General features: G+C 37.8%; 1 protein-coding gene across 4 annotated transcripts; it reads left to right on the top strand.

The window, feature by feature from the left end:
* Positions 1 to 5,251: 5,251 nt before the first annotated feature.
* Positions 5,252 to 16,502, top strand: LOC119996766 (CCR4-NOT transcription complex subunit 3-like). Of its 4 annotated transcripts, none has more exons than XM_038843534.1 (16): positions 5,252 to 5,497; positions 5,879 to 6,010; positions 8,221 to 8,337; positions 9,052 to 9,102; positions 9,438 to 9,527; positions 9,620 to 9,766; positions 9,981 to 10,088; positions 10,189 to 10,245; positions 11,042 to 11,791; positions 13,057 to 13,227; positions 13,956 to 14,118; positions 14,198 to 14,343; positions 14,701 to 14,979; positions 15,083 to 15,217; positions 15,316 to 15,497; positions 16,126 to 16,502. In XM_038843534.1, the coding sequence occupies exons 1-16, from the start codon at positions 5,405 to 5,407 to the stop codon at positions 16,193 to 16,195; spliced, it is 2,691 nt and encodes an 896-aa protein (XP_038699462.1). In that variant the 5' UTR covers positions 5,252 to 5,404; the 3' UTR covers positions 16,196 to 16,502. The 4 variants fall into 4 exon arrangements, with proteins under 4 accessions (XP_038699462.1, XP_038699461.1, XP_038699460.1 ...); XM_038843533.1 differs by having other exon boundaries at positions 8,200 to 8,337; positions 13,063 to 13,227; XM_038843532.1 differs by having other exon boundaries at positions 8,200 to 8,337.
* The last annotated feature ends 463 nt before the right edge of the window (positions 16,503 to 16,965 follow it).

Here is a 16,965-nt window from a genome sequence, read left to right as displayed (position 1 = left end):
CGGAGAGCTGCCATCTCTAGTTCCTCACCAATGAATGGTTGGTGCTCCGAAGTGCTCGCTCCAACTTGGCTGGTACTGGCTTCCATACCTGAGACATGAAGAGTGTGGTCATTATCACTATATGCAGTGAAGTCCGGGTCATCCAATGCGCGTAATCGTATGAAATTATGTAAAACTGCGCAGGCAACCACGATCTTCACTTGAGTGCGAAATGAGTAAGGGGGCATTGTTGATAAAATGTGCCACTTATTTTTTAGCACACCAAATGTGCGCTCAATAACCGAGCGGAGAGATGAGTGAGCATGATTAAAGGCTTCCCGTGGTGTCGATACATCGGGATCATTTCGGAATACCTCTAGATGGTATCTCTGTCCCCTATACGGTGCTAGATATCCACTTTGATTCGGATATCCTGAATCAACCAAGTAATATTTTCATGTAACATATTAGGACAGTTAATGTTACTTACTAACGAATTTTACATTGCATAGTAGTTTATAATAAATATGTTCATATTCCTTACCTGGGGGAGGGTGGGGAAACTTTGAGTTTCCATTAGAGAGAACTGTACTAAAAATTCACGAATCATGCGTCGATCCCTCCCAACCCGCACACACATATGTGAATAACATATCAAAGTCACATGCCGCCATCACATTCTGCGTGGTCACGCCTTTTCGCCCAATGAATCGTGTTCAATCATCATTAGGGACTGATGCATGAATATGCGTACCATCAATTGCCCCAATGCAATCCCGAAAATATGGAAAATATATCTCGTTATCTTCTATGTACTTCGGGACTGTCGAATATGTTGGATCCCGTGGTCTAATAATATCGTCTGACATCCGAATCAAACTGGCCAATACATTATGAAATTGGCGATGGACGGTTTCCCCAGAATGTTGGAATCTATCCTGCACCGACCGATTGCCGACACCATTTCCAACAGTGTAAACAAACATCCGACTATTTCTTTGACACTAAGCTCACGAGATGCTTGAAGGCCATAACTCGTGCTTAATTGTCTACACAAGTCCCTGAACACACTCCTATCCATCCTCAAAACAAACAAACATTTGATTCTGTTACCACGTAACAAGTCTGTCATGTACATATGGCCTGTGTAGCATGACCTCCAACAAGGTATTCGTGGAATATGAGACATAACCTCACTGGCCGCAACAATTGCGACCCCCGTAATAGCCGCAAGTTCTTCCAAAATAAAATGATCAGTTTCATCGGCATACATATCCATCTCCTGTTAAGAGCAATGAAATATATTAATGTTAATATTTCTTACCACCATATTCAGATTTAACACAATTGCATGGAATAACAACACACCTAATTATAAATTCAGCACTTCACATTGACATTTAATTACAAACATAACTTCATAAGTATACTTATTGAAAAGATAAAACAAAATGTCAAAATCTAGAAAATTGAACAACTCAAATAATTTTTTTTAATAGTCTAAACATAAAATGATTGAAAATTGAAGCTTAATTTTTTTTTTCTTCATTTGCTGCCCCCTGCACCACCCCCCTGTGCGTCCTCGTACATCATCTTCAACCACGCAAGCTGCCAGTCCCTGCGTAACATTGCAGTAAAGTACTCACGGTGGTCTTTGTTATGGAATAGTTTCAGAGCAAACAAAAGCAAATCTCCCATCTCAGCAGTCTCTGGAATTTCCTCTAGAATACGCATACACTCAGCAATTTCAGCTTTAGCACCTGAAACAGGGGTACTGGCTATAGAATGAGATTGGCTATTCACAGCAGACACTAAGTTTCCCAAGGACTTGCTAATGTCTTCGCGATAGTCAGATGCAGATGCCCTACGCTTCTTCTTTCCACGGGTCCCTGACGTGCCTGACCTCCTCCTAACTTGACGAAGTGGTGGAGTGGGGGAGCTAGTTACTTCATTACTTTGCTCAATGTTGATGTCAAACTCTGGATCAGGAGAGTAATCAGAGGAGATGTGGAGAGAATCCACATTTTCTCCTATGCTTGACTTTCGCATTTGATCATTATGGTTCACAGCATTCTCGTTTGATGCTCCTGCAAAAAATGCAAATTCACCAGTGGCCATAATTCCATCAAAGAGTGTCTCCAACTGCTCAAGGTTTTCAGGTCCTTGGATTCGAAACTTGGCAACCTTTTTGTCTTCCTGAAATGTAGTACAAGAAAGTTACGTATTATAATGCAGTCAAAAAATATGTTATTTAGCATTTACATAGCTATATACACATGTATTAAGTGCAAGCTGCTTGTAATTTCAATCATCCCCAACTGATCCTAATTCCTAGCAGCCTACTTAAGTGAAAACACCTACCATAACTCCTGACCCCAAATTTAAAGCTTTATATCAAGGGATCCAACATATCAGTGCCTTGTGCTCATGCTCCTAAATTATACAGTTACCACTAATCTTTCACAGAAAAGAAAAGAAAAGAAAAAATAAAACAGTCAAAAAGAAATCTAAAAAGTCGAACAAATAATTGAGGTAAAACTGAAGAACACAGTATTTTCAGCTAAATCCTTGAGATAGAGTTGATTCTGTGCAACAACTCATGTACCCGTTAGGCTTCATGTATAGGTCAAATGGGAACAATGGATCAAATAATTATGTATACAAAGTGTGCGATTCAGCAAGCAGGCAATTTAAAAAAAAAATGAAGCAGATAGGAAGAAGAAAAAACAGATCTGAAAGATTTTTAGGGTCATGGTTCATCCTAGTTGCCGTTTCTCCCTTTTTTCCTGCCTTAAAAAATAACCAAAGTCCAAACTTATCATTAAACTGAAAAACTAAAGGACAGAACTTATGCTCCTTCTGATCAAGTTCAATACATTGAGTGCCAAAAGATTTTGTTTTTGGGCGGTGGCTATGACATGACAAAAGGTGCTGCATTGAAGCAATTTCCTTCAGTTTTAATTTTAAATTGAATGGGATAATTGAAATTACAAGCAGCTTGCACTTATTGGATGCATAGAACAATGCATTCACAGCTGGCAACTTATATACAACAATCAATATAGTGCATCATCATTTAATGTTCGAGCCATTGTCCTATATGCATTCAAAGATTACAGCTTCTGCATCTGTCCTATAAGCATCATAAAATTCACTTTTAGGTCCAATTTATTGACATATATACATTCAGAGTGAGCAAACATTGAGTAAACTTTATCGAAATTGACATATGTTTGATATCATGGCCATTAACATTAACAGATTACATTACATTCACATAATCATCAAACTTACCTGAATTCTTCTCTCCCACCAATCATTGTCCGCCAGAATAGTGTTACGAACATTGTCTCATCCAGTCCCAGTGTCATGAATACGCCGCTTCTTCCACAATTTGTACTCCTTCTTCAGATTATCCCATTTGTTCTTAAACTGTGGTTGATCATATTGCTTCCCAGTTTTATCAAAAAACCAGCAACTGTCTTCTGCCAACCTTCTTTGGTGAAGTGTGAACCAGGCCTACGCCCTTCCTTTAATTGTTCGACACAAAGATCAACAAAAACTTTGGTTTGGGCAGAATCCCAATTGACCTTGTCTGCAGCTTGTGTTGATGGTGCAAGAGGTGTGGTATTGCTCATACTACGTGGCAAGGCCCATTTGTATAACTTAGACACAAAGTAATATGCTAAGGCACACAATTGTACAATAATTGAACAAAAAAAAAAATTGATTGGCATACCAATGATATAAATAACCTGCATTTAGAGAAAAAAATATAGGTTGCCATGAAGGAATTTGGATCTATAAACAAATGAATCATTACAATCACACAAACACAATGCAAGCAATTATAAATTTCCACTTAAATATGTTGTCTTTTGCTACGACAGTCTCATGTTCTGCATCATCGTAAACATTGAAATACATGGATTACAATAAGCACCAACAGTAAAACAAGCAAATCATAATCGATATTGCAGTTTGGTTCAAAAATAGTAACTATAAATTTTCTTCTTAGCATAAGATTTGGTACTCTTTAGAAATAAATTGTTCAAAAGTACTCCTCCCTCATAACGCAAGCCGGACATTTTTTATTCAAGGATCCCACCTCAGTAGCTTCCTTCTTAGGATTATCCCCTGAGGCAAGCATTAGCACACCAACAGCTTCTATTTAGGTTGTAGGATAAGATGCGGAAATTAATACCCTAGACCCTAAATCCATGATACAGAGTGTCGAATGGTTGGCTTTACAGCCCAGATAGAGCTAACCTGTCAATGAGGATCATGTTGGGAAAGGGAAGTTCGGGAGTAAAAAAGGGGTGATATCTGAATTGGGTTCGAGTGGGATTCTCTTGGAGATCCACAGAAGCACCAAGGCATCCCAAACAAAAAACTGCAACAATAGAGCACTTCGAAAATAAAGAACAACAAAGCAGCTAGTAATACTAATTTTTTATTCAAGGATCCCACCTCAGCAGCTTCCTTCTTAGGATTATCCCCTGAGGCAAGCATTAGTAAACCGACAACTTCTATTTAGGTTGCAGGATAAGATGCGGAAATTAATACCCTAGATTAGGAATCAATAAGTCAAGAAAGAATGAGCGGGAGGGCTAGGCTGAAGACATTCACATTTGGAGAAAGCGTATGCAAATTGTCTCAAACAATTTCATTCAAGCAAATCAGAAATCAAGCCCTAACCTCGCGAAATCAAGCCCTAACCTTGCGAACAACAAAAAGGGAATTCAAAATAGAAGGAGCTAATCGTGTAATATCTGATAATCGGAGTTGAGATGTGATTCTCCAGCTATACGTATCAGTCCAAGCTTCGTAACGGGGTGAAGCGTAGCTACCGCTGTGCCTGAACGCTTCTCGTGGAGAGCTTCCCGTGGTTGTGCCTGAACGCTTCTCGTCGACAGCTTCCCATGATGAGGTGTTCGTACGATTTAGGTGAATTGATGAATTTGGGTTTATCGTGGACTCAAACGTCGTTTAATGGGCTGCAGGCCGCAACACAGCTACTGGGCTCACCAAACATGCAAAGCTACCGTTGCGGGCCGTTGCGGTAAGACACAATTGGAACGAGGGCCTTTAAACGTGTTGCCAAACTGGGCCGAAGTCATCGTTGGATTGGAGCTTTCCCTGTTTAAAAAAACTGTGAAGGAAGGGAGATGGTATAATGGGCTTGTCGAACAGGGTCGTCTCCAAATGGGCCCAGACCCATGAAAAATGAAGCCCATCCTAAATTTCTTCTTCTTTCTTCTTTTGCAGCACAATTACACAACCCTAAAAGGCTAACTGACATAACTCCACTCAAAACCGAATCCACTTGCATTGAAGCCTCGACTGCAATCGAGGGATCCCCTTACCGTTTCGTTTTAATGCTAGAAAATCCTGTCGATTCGCTTCGCAGTTATTCGATTCACCAATGGGAGCGAGCCGCAAGTTACAAGGAGAGATTGATCGCGTCTTAAAGAAGGTTCAAGAAGGCGTTGACGTCTTCGACAGTATCTGGACCAAGGTTTGGTTTCTTCGCCTTTGTCTTGCGGATTTTTTTTGTTGAAGTAGTAATAATCTGAGAATTTTATGTTTTGAAGTTTTTTTGACTGCCGTAGAAAACAATTTGGATCTGAAACTTAGCTTGCTCGTACGAATTAGCTTTTGCAGGGCTGATTGAAGTGTTTTTTTTTTCCAACTGTCGTTCTTTCGTGTTGCTTTACGTAGTCGATAAGAGTGTGCGCGCAATGGGACCTTGTTGGGCTCACTGTTTCACATATTTTATAGTTTTTATTTTTTTATGGCTGCTTTGCATTGTTCAGAAGATTTGGATTTCTTTACTCATTAACTTGGTGTAATCTATGCTTGTTGTCGTTGAAAAAAAATTGTGCTGTGTGTCTTTTAGGTTTACGACACTGACAATGCAAACCAGAAGGAGAAATTTGAGGCAGATCTGAAAAAGGAGATCAAGAAGCTGCAGAGATACAGGGACCAGATTAAGACATGGATTCAGTCAAGCGAGATCAAGGATAAAAAGGTTAGTATATCTTGATTTTTCTTGTTCCAATTGAAGAACTTAGCTGCTTGGATAAGCCCATGTGTCCAAAAATTCGGCAATGCCCAAACTGGGTATTGGTGGTTTCAATTTTCTCCATCTCCGCATTGTTGCTTTAGGTTACAACCCGAGCTGCAGAGTGCATACTTGTATTTGGTAGCTTAATACTGTTATTATTCCATTAGAGGGGCTTGTTTAAGTTAGAAAAATGCTTGGCGGAATGGAGTTTTTTTTAATATACTATTTATATGATAAATGATTATTCTGCTAGTTTTCATAAGCGGCTGAATATTTATCCCACAATGGCTTATTTGATCACCTAATTAGCACTTCCTAGATCAGGCTAGACCTTTGATGCAACTTTCAAAGGCAGCACAAAAAGAAGCATCCACTGAGGGTGGACACGCACACGAGTGTCAGACATGATACTGCACGGATACGCCGACTCGACAATTCTCAAAATTCTAAGGATACAACACATTAAGGACACGGCAAATAAATATTTAATAAATATATTTTTAAATTTAATTCATATAAATATCCAACTATAAATCATTAAATCAAAATACTATAACATCATAATAATCATAAGATCCAAAAATAATTATTAATTTCATGCATCTAAATCTTCAATTGTATTTTCTTTGATATTCTCCATCCTTTGATCATCAAAAATTGACCATTTAAAAGGGTTACGAGTGGTCATTGTCTATTTTTAATAGGGTTAGGAATGGTCAACTTTAAAGTTGACCATTTAAAGTTGAATATTTTTGTTTTAAAGTGTCGGACACGCATGCACCGCGTGTCCTACAATAATTTTTAAATATTAAATAAAAAAGGAATTGCATGACACGGTGACACGTGACCGACACCTGTCGGGCAAGTGTCGTGCAAAAGCAAGTGTCGGACACTTGCATTGGCTATCAATGCAAGTGTCCGTGCTTACAGCCAAAAAGTTTAAAATAAATGAATGGGCATTCCATCCAGCGTAAGCATCTGGATGACTCCTTTACCTTGATAAGTAGGCTGCACCCCCCCTAAGTGCCCTTTAATTTTCCTATACCTTGTAATGAAAGGATATTATTGGTTCTTTATGCTCTGTAGCAACAGTGAAGTCTGATTAGCTGGATACGAGACTTGAAAATTTTAAATATCATGTGAAAGTTGGAGTATGATAAGACTCAAGTCCGATGATAAAGGAAATATATTAAATGACTGTATTACTAGCAAAAGATGTAGCACCAACACAACCCTACAATGACCCTTCTAGAGAAGCGCCCCCAAAACCCTTACACCACAATTGACTACTCTTTTCATAAAAATCCCCTTTTCAGATCCGATGCTCCTTTATTCTAACCCTAAACTTAACAAGGATAAAAAAGACATAACTATCCTTATAATAGAAAGACATAACTACCCTCTCTTCTTCCTTTTAAAGACCTGCAAGTCCTTATCAGAGTACAGGCAAATAGCCTCTCCTCATATTATATGGGATAAAGTCTGTGTACATAATGTTTGTCCTCAACCTGCCCGCTTCGGGAGTCTTGTGCACGGGAGTTGTTCACCGTGTCGAAGTTGGAGTCAATATCTAAAATCTTACCAAGTGGAAAATGGAATTTCTGCTCACCTACAAGAAATTGAGGAATGATCATGAAATTTAAGTGCATTGAAATTTATTCTTTTGGAAAACTTTGCTTTTAGTTGTATCTAGAAGTTGTTTGAACGTCTATACTAAGTTCCAATAGTTGCTTTTGGACTTTGACCAAAGTGAATTGGTCAATCTCTTCAGCATATAGAAGGTAGGCTGCTATTTCCCTTAATAAGCAGAAGTTGCATCATAATATAATTTCTACATATTTTAGTTGACATTCTCTTACTTTTAGACTTTTAGTTTCCCATTTCTGATACCTTAATGATTTCATCTCTTTATGATAAATATAAAGGTATTTCAATTGTTCAATTGTCCTGTTTTTTCCGCTTTCAATAAGGCTTTTGTGTTTTTCTTGCGCTGTTGGTCTATCAATTATTGTTGACCTCTTATGTTTGATGCTTCAGTACAGCTTTTGATACTGTAATGTGGTATAAGTTGAACATCTTCCCTGTATTAACATTTAACATTGATGCTTAAGTTGACAATTAATTGTTTTTTCTTTTGACATATGTTGACATAGGTTAGTGCCTCTTATGAGCAGGCCCTGGTGGATGCTCGCAAGCTTATAGAGCGTGAAATGGAGAGATTTAAGATTTGTGAAAAGGAGACGAAGACAAAAGCATTCTCTAAAGAGGGACTGGGTCAACAACCCAAAACTGTAAGCATGCTTACATCACCTTGTTTGTTCATAAGATGGTACATTTCTGGTGTTATGTGTGGGTAACAAGTCAAGGAATCAGGGTTTCATTGCATCACCCATTTAAATCTTTTGTTATATGGATAGTTGGAAACCATCTAAATCTTTTTCCAATGGTTCTTTATGATAAAAAATTAGACCTGGGCTTGCTTTAGCTGCTGCAATGTTATAACAAGCTTTTAAGAGTTATGTTTTAACCACTGTACTTTATCAATGATTGTTCTTTATTTTCAAGAATCCGAATGATGAGTACTGCTGATTTCAGTGCTGCTTCGGATGAACTAGTTTGGGTGTGTTGTTGTTGCTGCCCACCTCCCTAGTTATTACCCCCTTTGTGCCCATAATCGTACGCGGTTGACTTTTATTAAATTTGATAATGGTTTTGGAGTTTTGTACTATAATTGCTACTTTTGTGTTTTCTATCTTTTGGAATTTGACTCAGCATAGTTGTGTTTTCTATCTTTTCTAATTTGACACAGCACGGTGGCTTCTGGTGTTGTTCTCATCATTGTGTGCATGCATATCTCGCTTTACAATTTGTACTTTTATACCTCGTAGTTTTCCTAATTCTTAGGTACTATTGACAATATTATATTAGAAAAATATAGCTTTTTTTTGTGCTTCTTAATTTTATTTTTAAAATCCAATTGCTTATTAGCCAACTGTTTGTGATAGGATCCAAAGGAGAAGGCTAAATCAGAGACAAGAGATTGGTTGAACAATGTGGTATGGGACTGGCAGTGTGTACTCCTACAGTGTTTTCTTCCCTCCATGTCTAGTACTAATTGTAACTTTATTGAGTGCCTTTGTGCTTTAATATACTTCTTTTCCGATGAGAAATGCATCACAGTGTTCGCAAAAAATTTTATCAAGTTAACATATAGGTTATCGCATATCTCCTGGTGGCTTTATGGTGTTCCTATCAGTCCTTGTAGTAAGCTATTTTATTTTTTTTCCTTGTTTTCATTTTAAACTGTCAATATTGAGTAATACGTCATACAATGCTGACCTGTATAGTTGCTTTCACCTGGTGAACACTAGCTTTTTTTTTCTTTGGCTAGGTTGGGGAGTTAGAATCTCAAATCGATAGCTTTGAAGCTGAGATGGAGGGACTATCTGTTAAGAAAGGGAAGACAAGGCCACCCCGACTGGTAGGATAAAGAGGCATCTTCTGTCTGGAAATTATAATCTCTATCCAATAATTGTGGAAGTTTTATAATTATAAATGTCTCTTTTTTGTCAGACACATTTAGAGACGTCTATCACACGGCACAAGGCTCATATAATGAAGTTAGAATTGATATTAAGGCTATTGGATAATGACGAGTTAAGTCCTGAGCAGGTCAATGATGTCAAAGACTTCTTGGATGATTATGTTGAACGCAACCAGGTTTTCTTTTCTTTCTTTAGTTATTTTTTTAAATGGGAAAGAATAACAGCAGCCATTTTTTCTTCATAATTGTTTTACTGGCATATCTGATGGTACTTCATAGTTTCCTCTTGTTCCATTCCTGCCTTTTGTTTTTGTTTTACTAAAGTCTATTAGACATTGGTATTTGAATATCTAGATACCTAGTTTAGTCTTATCATATTTTTTACTATAGGATGATTTTGATGAATTTGATGATGTTGATGAGCTTTACAACACATTACCATTAGACAAAGTGGAGTCACTTGAAGATCTGGTTTCAATTGTTCCTCCTCTGGCCAAGGTATGTTTTTGTATCATGCTCAAACCATAATTTATATAAGCATATATAGAAATTATGCAAATCTTATGGGAAACATTGTTTTTTGAAAAAAAATTGGCAGGTTGCTCCTGTTCTTAGCTTGAAGACTCCTCTGTCAACATCCGCATCCCAAATGCCTGTATGTCCACTTGCTGTAGTCAACATTTTTTAAATGTACTGTGTGCTGATTTTTAATCTGTAGGATACTGGAATGAGAATCCAAGGGTGTGTTATTAAATCGTTTCTTAAAGATTGATGGAGATATATTAGTTCTACCTCACCATGCTAATGGGAGGGCCAAGAGTTCTTATCTTAATTACCAAAAAAATTTCATTGAGTCTGTATTCTTCGTTATGTGCTTGATATTTGGTTGTGTGAAGTAAGCCTTAACTGGGCTGGCAAGGGACTTCTGGTTACAAATCATTGGGAAAAATCAGATTGGGCCTTGTTATTGGTGTTATGAGTCTTATGAGTTATGACACTATTAAAACCTATAATGAGTTTAAAAAATTAATGTTATTTTATTCTTTTATCTTAAGTAGTGATTTGTAATTTTCATTAAAGTAGTGATTTTTAATTTGAAAAAAAATTATGGATCAAGCATTGAATGGTACTGAATTCCCTTGTAATGAAGACTACCTTACGTTTTTAGAAAATTAATGGTTGCTGGAAAAAAAACAAATAGGTTGCTGATGTGCAATTGTTAATATTTTGGTGTTATATGTCGATCATCTTTCAGGTTCCTACCTAGTTATTAGATTTATCCATTGTTTCATAGAATGTGGTATTATTCTTCACTTTGAGATGTTCGATAACATGCATTGCATGCTTGATGTAATGTCTTAATTGTAAACTCCCATGATTTCCACTTTTATGATATGCTGGCCTTAATTTGTGCTGTTATGTAAACTTAAAAATCACAGTTTACTTTTCAGGCTACTCCAACCTCTAATCATCAGCCAGGCACTTCTGTCCATGACCAATTTGATGATACAGCTTCCCAGGATAGTAATTCTGATAGCATTGCACGAACGCCGCCTGCAAAAAATTCTGTGGTGGGTTCTCCTGCTGCATCAACACTTACTGGGAGTCATGCAACTCCTGTTCCAGTGAATGTTCCGTCTAATAGTTTGCCCGCAATATCAGCTGCCTCCGCTAATCTTCCTGGCTCAACTTCTGTGCACGGTGGTTTAGAAAATGCTAGTACTGTTGTTACTTCATCCACGGGAAGTTTGACAGGTTCTGTAAAGGAAGACGAAATCACAAGCCTCTCTGGTTATAGGCCATCCCCAACTCTTGCTGATGCTGGACTAATAAGGGGTATTGGTAGAGGTGGCTTCTCCAGCCAGCCTACATCTAGCATCCCTCTTAGTTCGGGCAGTGTGGTCCCCAGCAATGGGGCTCTTGGTACACTGCCCTTGACGTTGGATACGGCGAAGAGGAATTTAATGGTTGCTGATGAAAGACTTGGGAGCAGTGCAATGGTACAGCCTCTAGCTTCCCCAATAAGCAATAGAATGACCTTGCCTCAGGCTATCAAGGCTAATGATGGGACTGGCTCAGTTGATTCTGCTAATATTGGTGAGGCTGCTGCTTTAGGTGGTAGGCCTTTTTCCCCTACGGTTCCTGGCATGCAGTGGAGGCCTGTAAGTTCCTTTCAATCCTTTCAAAACCAGAACGAGCCGGTATGTTCTTTTAATGTTGTTGTTGTACTTTTTTATTCTTTTTCTTTGTACTTATTCTTTGCTTCTTGAGCATTTGTATGTGCTGTAGTGTAGGATGTGATGTATTTGTCAATTTGGAAACAGTTCAAAAGTAGATGGTTCATTTTTTAGCATTATGTTATTGGTTTATAGAACTTTGGAATTGGATGGCCGTGTTTTGTGGATTGGGTTGGAAACACTATGAGCAATATATGAAGGCTTATAATTGCACTGGAGATTGTTACACTGACATGCATCCAATTTTAATGTGGACATTTGTGTGGTGATTAAAAATGTTGGATGAGTTTTCTTCTGTTCTTTTAGATATAAAAAAACCCACCTGTGCACAAGACTCCCTCAGTGAGCGGGGTCGAGGAATCAAGATGTACGCATAACTCACTCTCACATAATATGTGAATAGATTGTTTCCAGGAATTGATTGAACCGTGACCTCTTAAGTTGCACCACTGAAACTCTACCACTAGGCCACATGTTCGTCTGTAAAAACGTAACAACACCCATGCACAAGGCTCTTGGAGTAGTCAGGGACAGGTAAGGTGTATGCAAACCTTACCCTCACATAATATATGGAGTCACTATTTCCAAGAATTGAACATGTAACACCTAGGTTGCACCCGTGCAACTCTTCCACTGGACCACATGTTCATATGTTCATCTGTCCTTTTAAGAAAACATAAATGGTTATCATAAGCTTTCCCATTAATACTGTTTGCGTTTTACCTTCTTCCTCTTTTTAATGATGTGGCTTTTTTTGCATGCTTCCTTTAGTCTAGGTGTGTCTTTTTTGACTTAAATGGAATTATTGTGTAAATATATATGTGACATAATTGCCGTGGTGTATCTAATACCTGTATTTACGCACTTGCTTCTTGCCATTCAAAGAGGGGAAAAAGTTAGATATATTACAGAATATACTTGGGTCGATAATTACACATTATTGGAAATTTGAATACTGTTAAAAAATCCAATTTTTTGCTCAAAAAAAGGTCTCCTGTTGTCTATTCATCCCTATTTAGTGTCTTAAAACATCAAAATATCTAGGGATAGCTACTGAAAAGTCTGAAATCTGAGATATTGTTAGAGATGAGACGATGTTGAAATTGAAGATTTAGAAGTATACTGTTAGAAGTCTTGTGATACTGTTTTGCACCACTTCCCCACCATTTCAAAGCTACGTTGTAATAATGTATGTTATGCTCTTCTGAGCTGCCTATATCTACATTTAGGGGCAGTTTCGTGGAAGAACTGAAATAGCACCTGATCAAAGGGAGAAATTCTTACAACGGCTCCAGCAAGTGCAGCAGCAAGGTCACAGTACCATTCTTGGCATGTCTTCTCTTACTGGGGGAAATCATAAACAATTTTCTGCCCAACAACAAAATCCACTCTTGCAACAGGTGGTTTTCCCTTATTGGGGGTTTTCAATCACATGTCCTTCTCTTGGCTCACAAGCTAGTTGATTTATGGAAGTCTATTTCAGCTTAATACCTCTTAAGTCAATTGTTCCTGTTACTGTCTGTCTGGGAAAATTTACTCAGTTTATTTCATAAGATCACAACTGCTGCTACTTGCATTTCAACTCATAAGTTTTCTTCGCGGATGCTCGTCATGCAAATATAGTGCTTGAATTTAGTTTGTTGATTTTTAACTAGTTGAATGAAGCCCCAAAATCCCTTATTGCTGTTATAACTGTTGGTACTTGAAATTCAAGAAATTGATGATGTGGCATCCCAAGAGTTTGGTGATTGGTGAAATTGTCATTTTCTTACTGTTCTTCATCACATATGAATGACAATGTGAGCCAAGTATGAAGAGCATGTTGCATGTTTAAATATGTTTATTGCCTTTCTTTGTATTTCAATGCTCTAAGTGTTTTAATTTTAATACATATAATCGATTGACCATTTTCTAAAATCTCTTTGATGTTTAATGTGAATTCATATAGTGGTATATCACAATTTGTCTTTGTGAAGCCAATTAAATGGAAGGAATCTGTTGTTCTTATCTGTTTCGTTTTGATATGTATTTTGCATATGATTTGTTTTAACCAATGATGTTTGACTTCATAAATATTTCCTAATTGTAATTTCCTTTTTTCCTGCTTTTTCTGATGATGTGTATGCAGCTTAATTCTCAAAGCTCAGCTGTTTCTTCGCAGTCTAGTTTGGGACTTGGAATCCAAGGACTGGGTCTCAATAATGTTTCATCTGTGACTTCACAGCAGCCAACTTCCATCCATCAACAGTCTAATCAACAAGCACTAATGTCAAGTGGTCTACAAGATGCTGGTAGCAACAAATTCTCTCTTGTCCATTGATACAAACATTATAATATTAACCAGACCAACGCTGTTAATGTATGATGCAGACACTGGACACTTGAAACTAGAGGAGTCGCAGCAACAGCAAAATTTACCTGATAATTCGAATCCTGAATCTGCCCCTAGTTCGGGGTTTGGCAAAAATCCTGTGAATGAGGATGACTTGAAAGATCCATATACAGTGGATGCTCCTGTATGTCAAAAAGAACTCTTAGTCTGTTTGTAATGCTTTTCTTGCTTAGTTACGGTTTTGATAAGTAGGTTTTAACGTTTTTTATTAAACTAGATCTAAAACATAGCTGAGTATTGTATTTTTTTTTATTATCCAAAATTTAATTTTAAATTTCCTAATAAAAACTTCCATCTTTTTTTATTTGAGGAAGTGGTTGATTTTTGCTACAAGTTGCTGACAAGGTGATGGTACCTTTAACGTGAGCAATGATACTGCTTCTCGCAGAATTTGCTTACTTAGATTTCAAGGATTCTGTCATGTTTTGATGAAATGTTCATGGTAGAATGCTGACATCTTTGAAATCCCTCTTTTTTGCAGACAGGATTATCTGGTTCTGTGGCAGATCTTCCCCAAGTGCCAAGAGATATTGATCTCTCTCCTGGGCAACCTTTACAATCCAATCAACCTTCTGGTGGCCTTGGGGTTATTGGACGAAGAAGTGTTGCCGACCTCGGGGCAATTGGTGATAGCCTCAGTGCATCATATGCGAGCCCTGGGGTAGTGCATGATCAGATGTACAATCTGAAAATGCTTGAAGCTGCATACTACAAACTTCCTCTACCCAAGGATTCAGAACGTCTAAGAAGCTACACTCCAGTATGGATGCGCCTTATCCTTGCTTTGTAGCCGCACCTATTCAGGTGTGGGTGCATATATTGTTTTAAAAAATATCATTTATTTTATTTTTGTTCTCCTACAGAGGCACCCTGCTGCTACACCTGCTAGCTATCCCCAAATTCAGGCACCAATTGTTAATAATCCTGCATTCTGGGAACGTCTATCTATTGATAGTTATGGAACTGATACACTGTTCTATGCATTTTACTACCAGCAGGTACCATAACTTCGTGTAACTTTTCATTTTGTGCTATTTTATTCTTTGTACTGCAGACAGCTACTATGAGCCTGTATTTAAGTTGTTATTGTCTTCAGAACACTTATCAGCAATATTTGGCTGCACGTGAACTGAAGAAGCAATCTTGGAGATATCACAGAAAATACAACACATGGTTTCAACGGCATGAGGAGCCCAAAATAGCCACTGATGAATATGAACAGGGGACATATGTCTACTTTGATTTTCATATTGCCAATGACGAATCCCAACATGGGTGGTATGCTGACTTTCATTATAAATTTGTTTTAAAGTTTTATCAGACAATATTTTGTTTTTCAAGCTTATTTGGGTGTTCATGCAATTTGACTTGTAGATACAATTTGCATAGGTATAAGCTTTTTCTGTACCTTGGCAGGGATTTTTTAAAGAAAGGGGTGGTAGTCATGGTTGTGCCCGTGTTGCATTGGGACTTTGTCATATGGGAAATTCATTTTCTTGAATGGATTAGAAATTTAATCATGCCTTGTGAAGAAGCTAAGAATCATGCAATTTTGTCCAAAAAATACACTGATAACTGCATCTAAAATGGACACAACACCCTAAAAATCCTCCATCAGTTGACGCCCCTTTACCCTTCCCTTCTGTACTTTCTCCTCATTTGGCTAGTGATAGGTTTGCATGGGAAGAATCTTGGTATTTGTGATTATGTTGTGCGTGTGCTACCTTTTATTATGGTTTGATTGCTTGCTTTCGAGGCACCAGTCCTAGATGATGTAGAGCCAAGATCAGTCCTATATGATTTCATTTTCTTGTCGTTCATTTCAATTTTAGTGTAGGATTTCGTTCAATTCGTACTTAAGACAACTGTTTATGTTGTTTTCATGAGCTGTGGAATTACTTTTCAGGTGTCAAAGGATCAAGACAGAGTTTACTTTTGAGTACAACTATCTTGAAGACGAACTTATGGTTTCGTAGCTTTGCTCGAGATGATTTGTCTACAATGATCGATCCCCCTGTTCTGCACCATATCAACTAGGTGATGCTTTTTTCGCGTATTCTTTTCTTTTCTAATTTCAACTGTATAAACTAGGATTACCATCTAGACTGATCTTGGTGATTGGAATCATATATACTAACATTTCTTTGTGCGTGCTGGTAAAAGGTACATCAAAAGATACTCAAAATTTTTGGATATGTCAGTTTCTTCTTGATGTTTCATTTACGATATTGTAGAAGAGGGATATTGTAGAAGATGGAACCGTCTGCGCCTTTGCTCCTTTTATTTTATCAAGTCCAACTTCCATTTCTCCCAATAGTTGGATAAGAAGAAAGATCATACATGAGATGATGATGATTATGAAGTCATGAGTCATGACTCATGAGGGGTACCCTCTTTTGTTGTTTCTGGGCCCTCTCCTGTATGATTCATCTGCAATGCAGCTCTCCTTTTCATTATTTGTGACTCTCCTTTTTTCGAGTCCCAACCCTTAAATTTGAATCCCCAAATCCTTCACTTTCAATTTCAATTCCAAGACGGCATGGTATTGGAATGGCTGATTGGGACAAAGTATGGGTGATGAAAGATAAGAGCCATATGCATGAATAATTTGGCCCATCTTCACACATGCATGCATGGGTCTCTCACCTCTTGCAGGTCTTGAGGGTCAAGCTTGTGCATATATATTTGTGCCCATCAGTCTAGACGTCCTTGCAATTGGGATCCCAGTGATCTTAGTTGTTGAGGT

Source organism: Tripterygium wilfordii, chromosome 4 (assembly GCF_013401445.1).
Source record: "Tripterygium wilfordii isolate XIE 37 chromosome 4, ASM1340144v1, whole genome shotgun sequence".
Taxonomy (NCBI): domain Eukaryota; kingdom Viridiplantae; phylum Streptophyta; class Magnoliopsida; order Celastrales; family Celastraceae; genus Tripterygium; species Tripterygium wilfordii.
The sequence above is the reverse complement of the archived record's forward strand: the minus strand, read 5'-3'. Positions and strand labels throughout refer to the sequence as shown.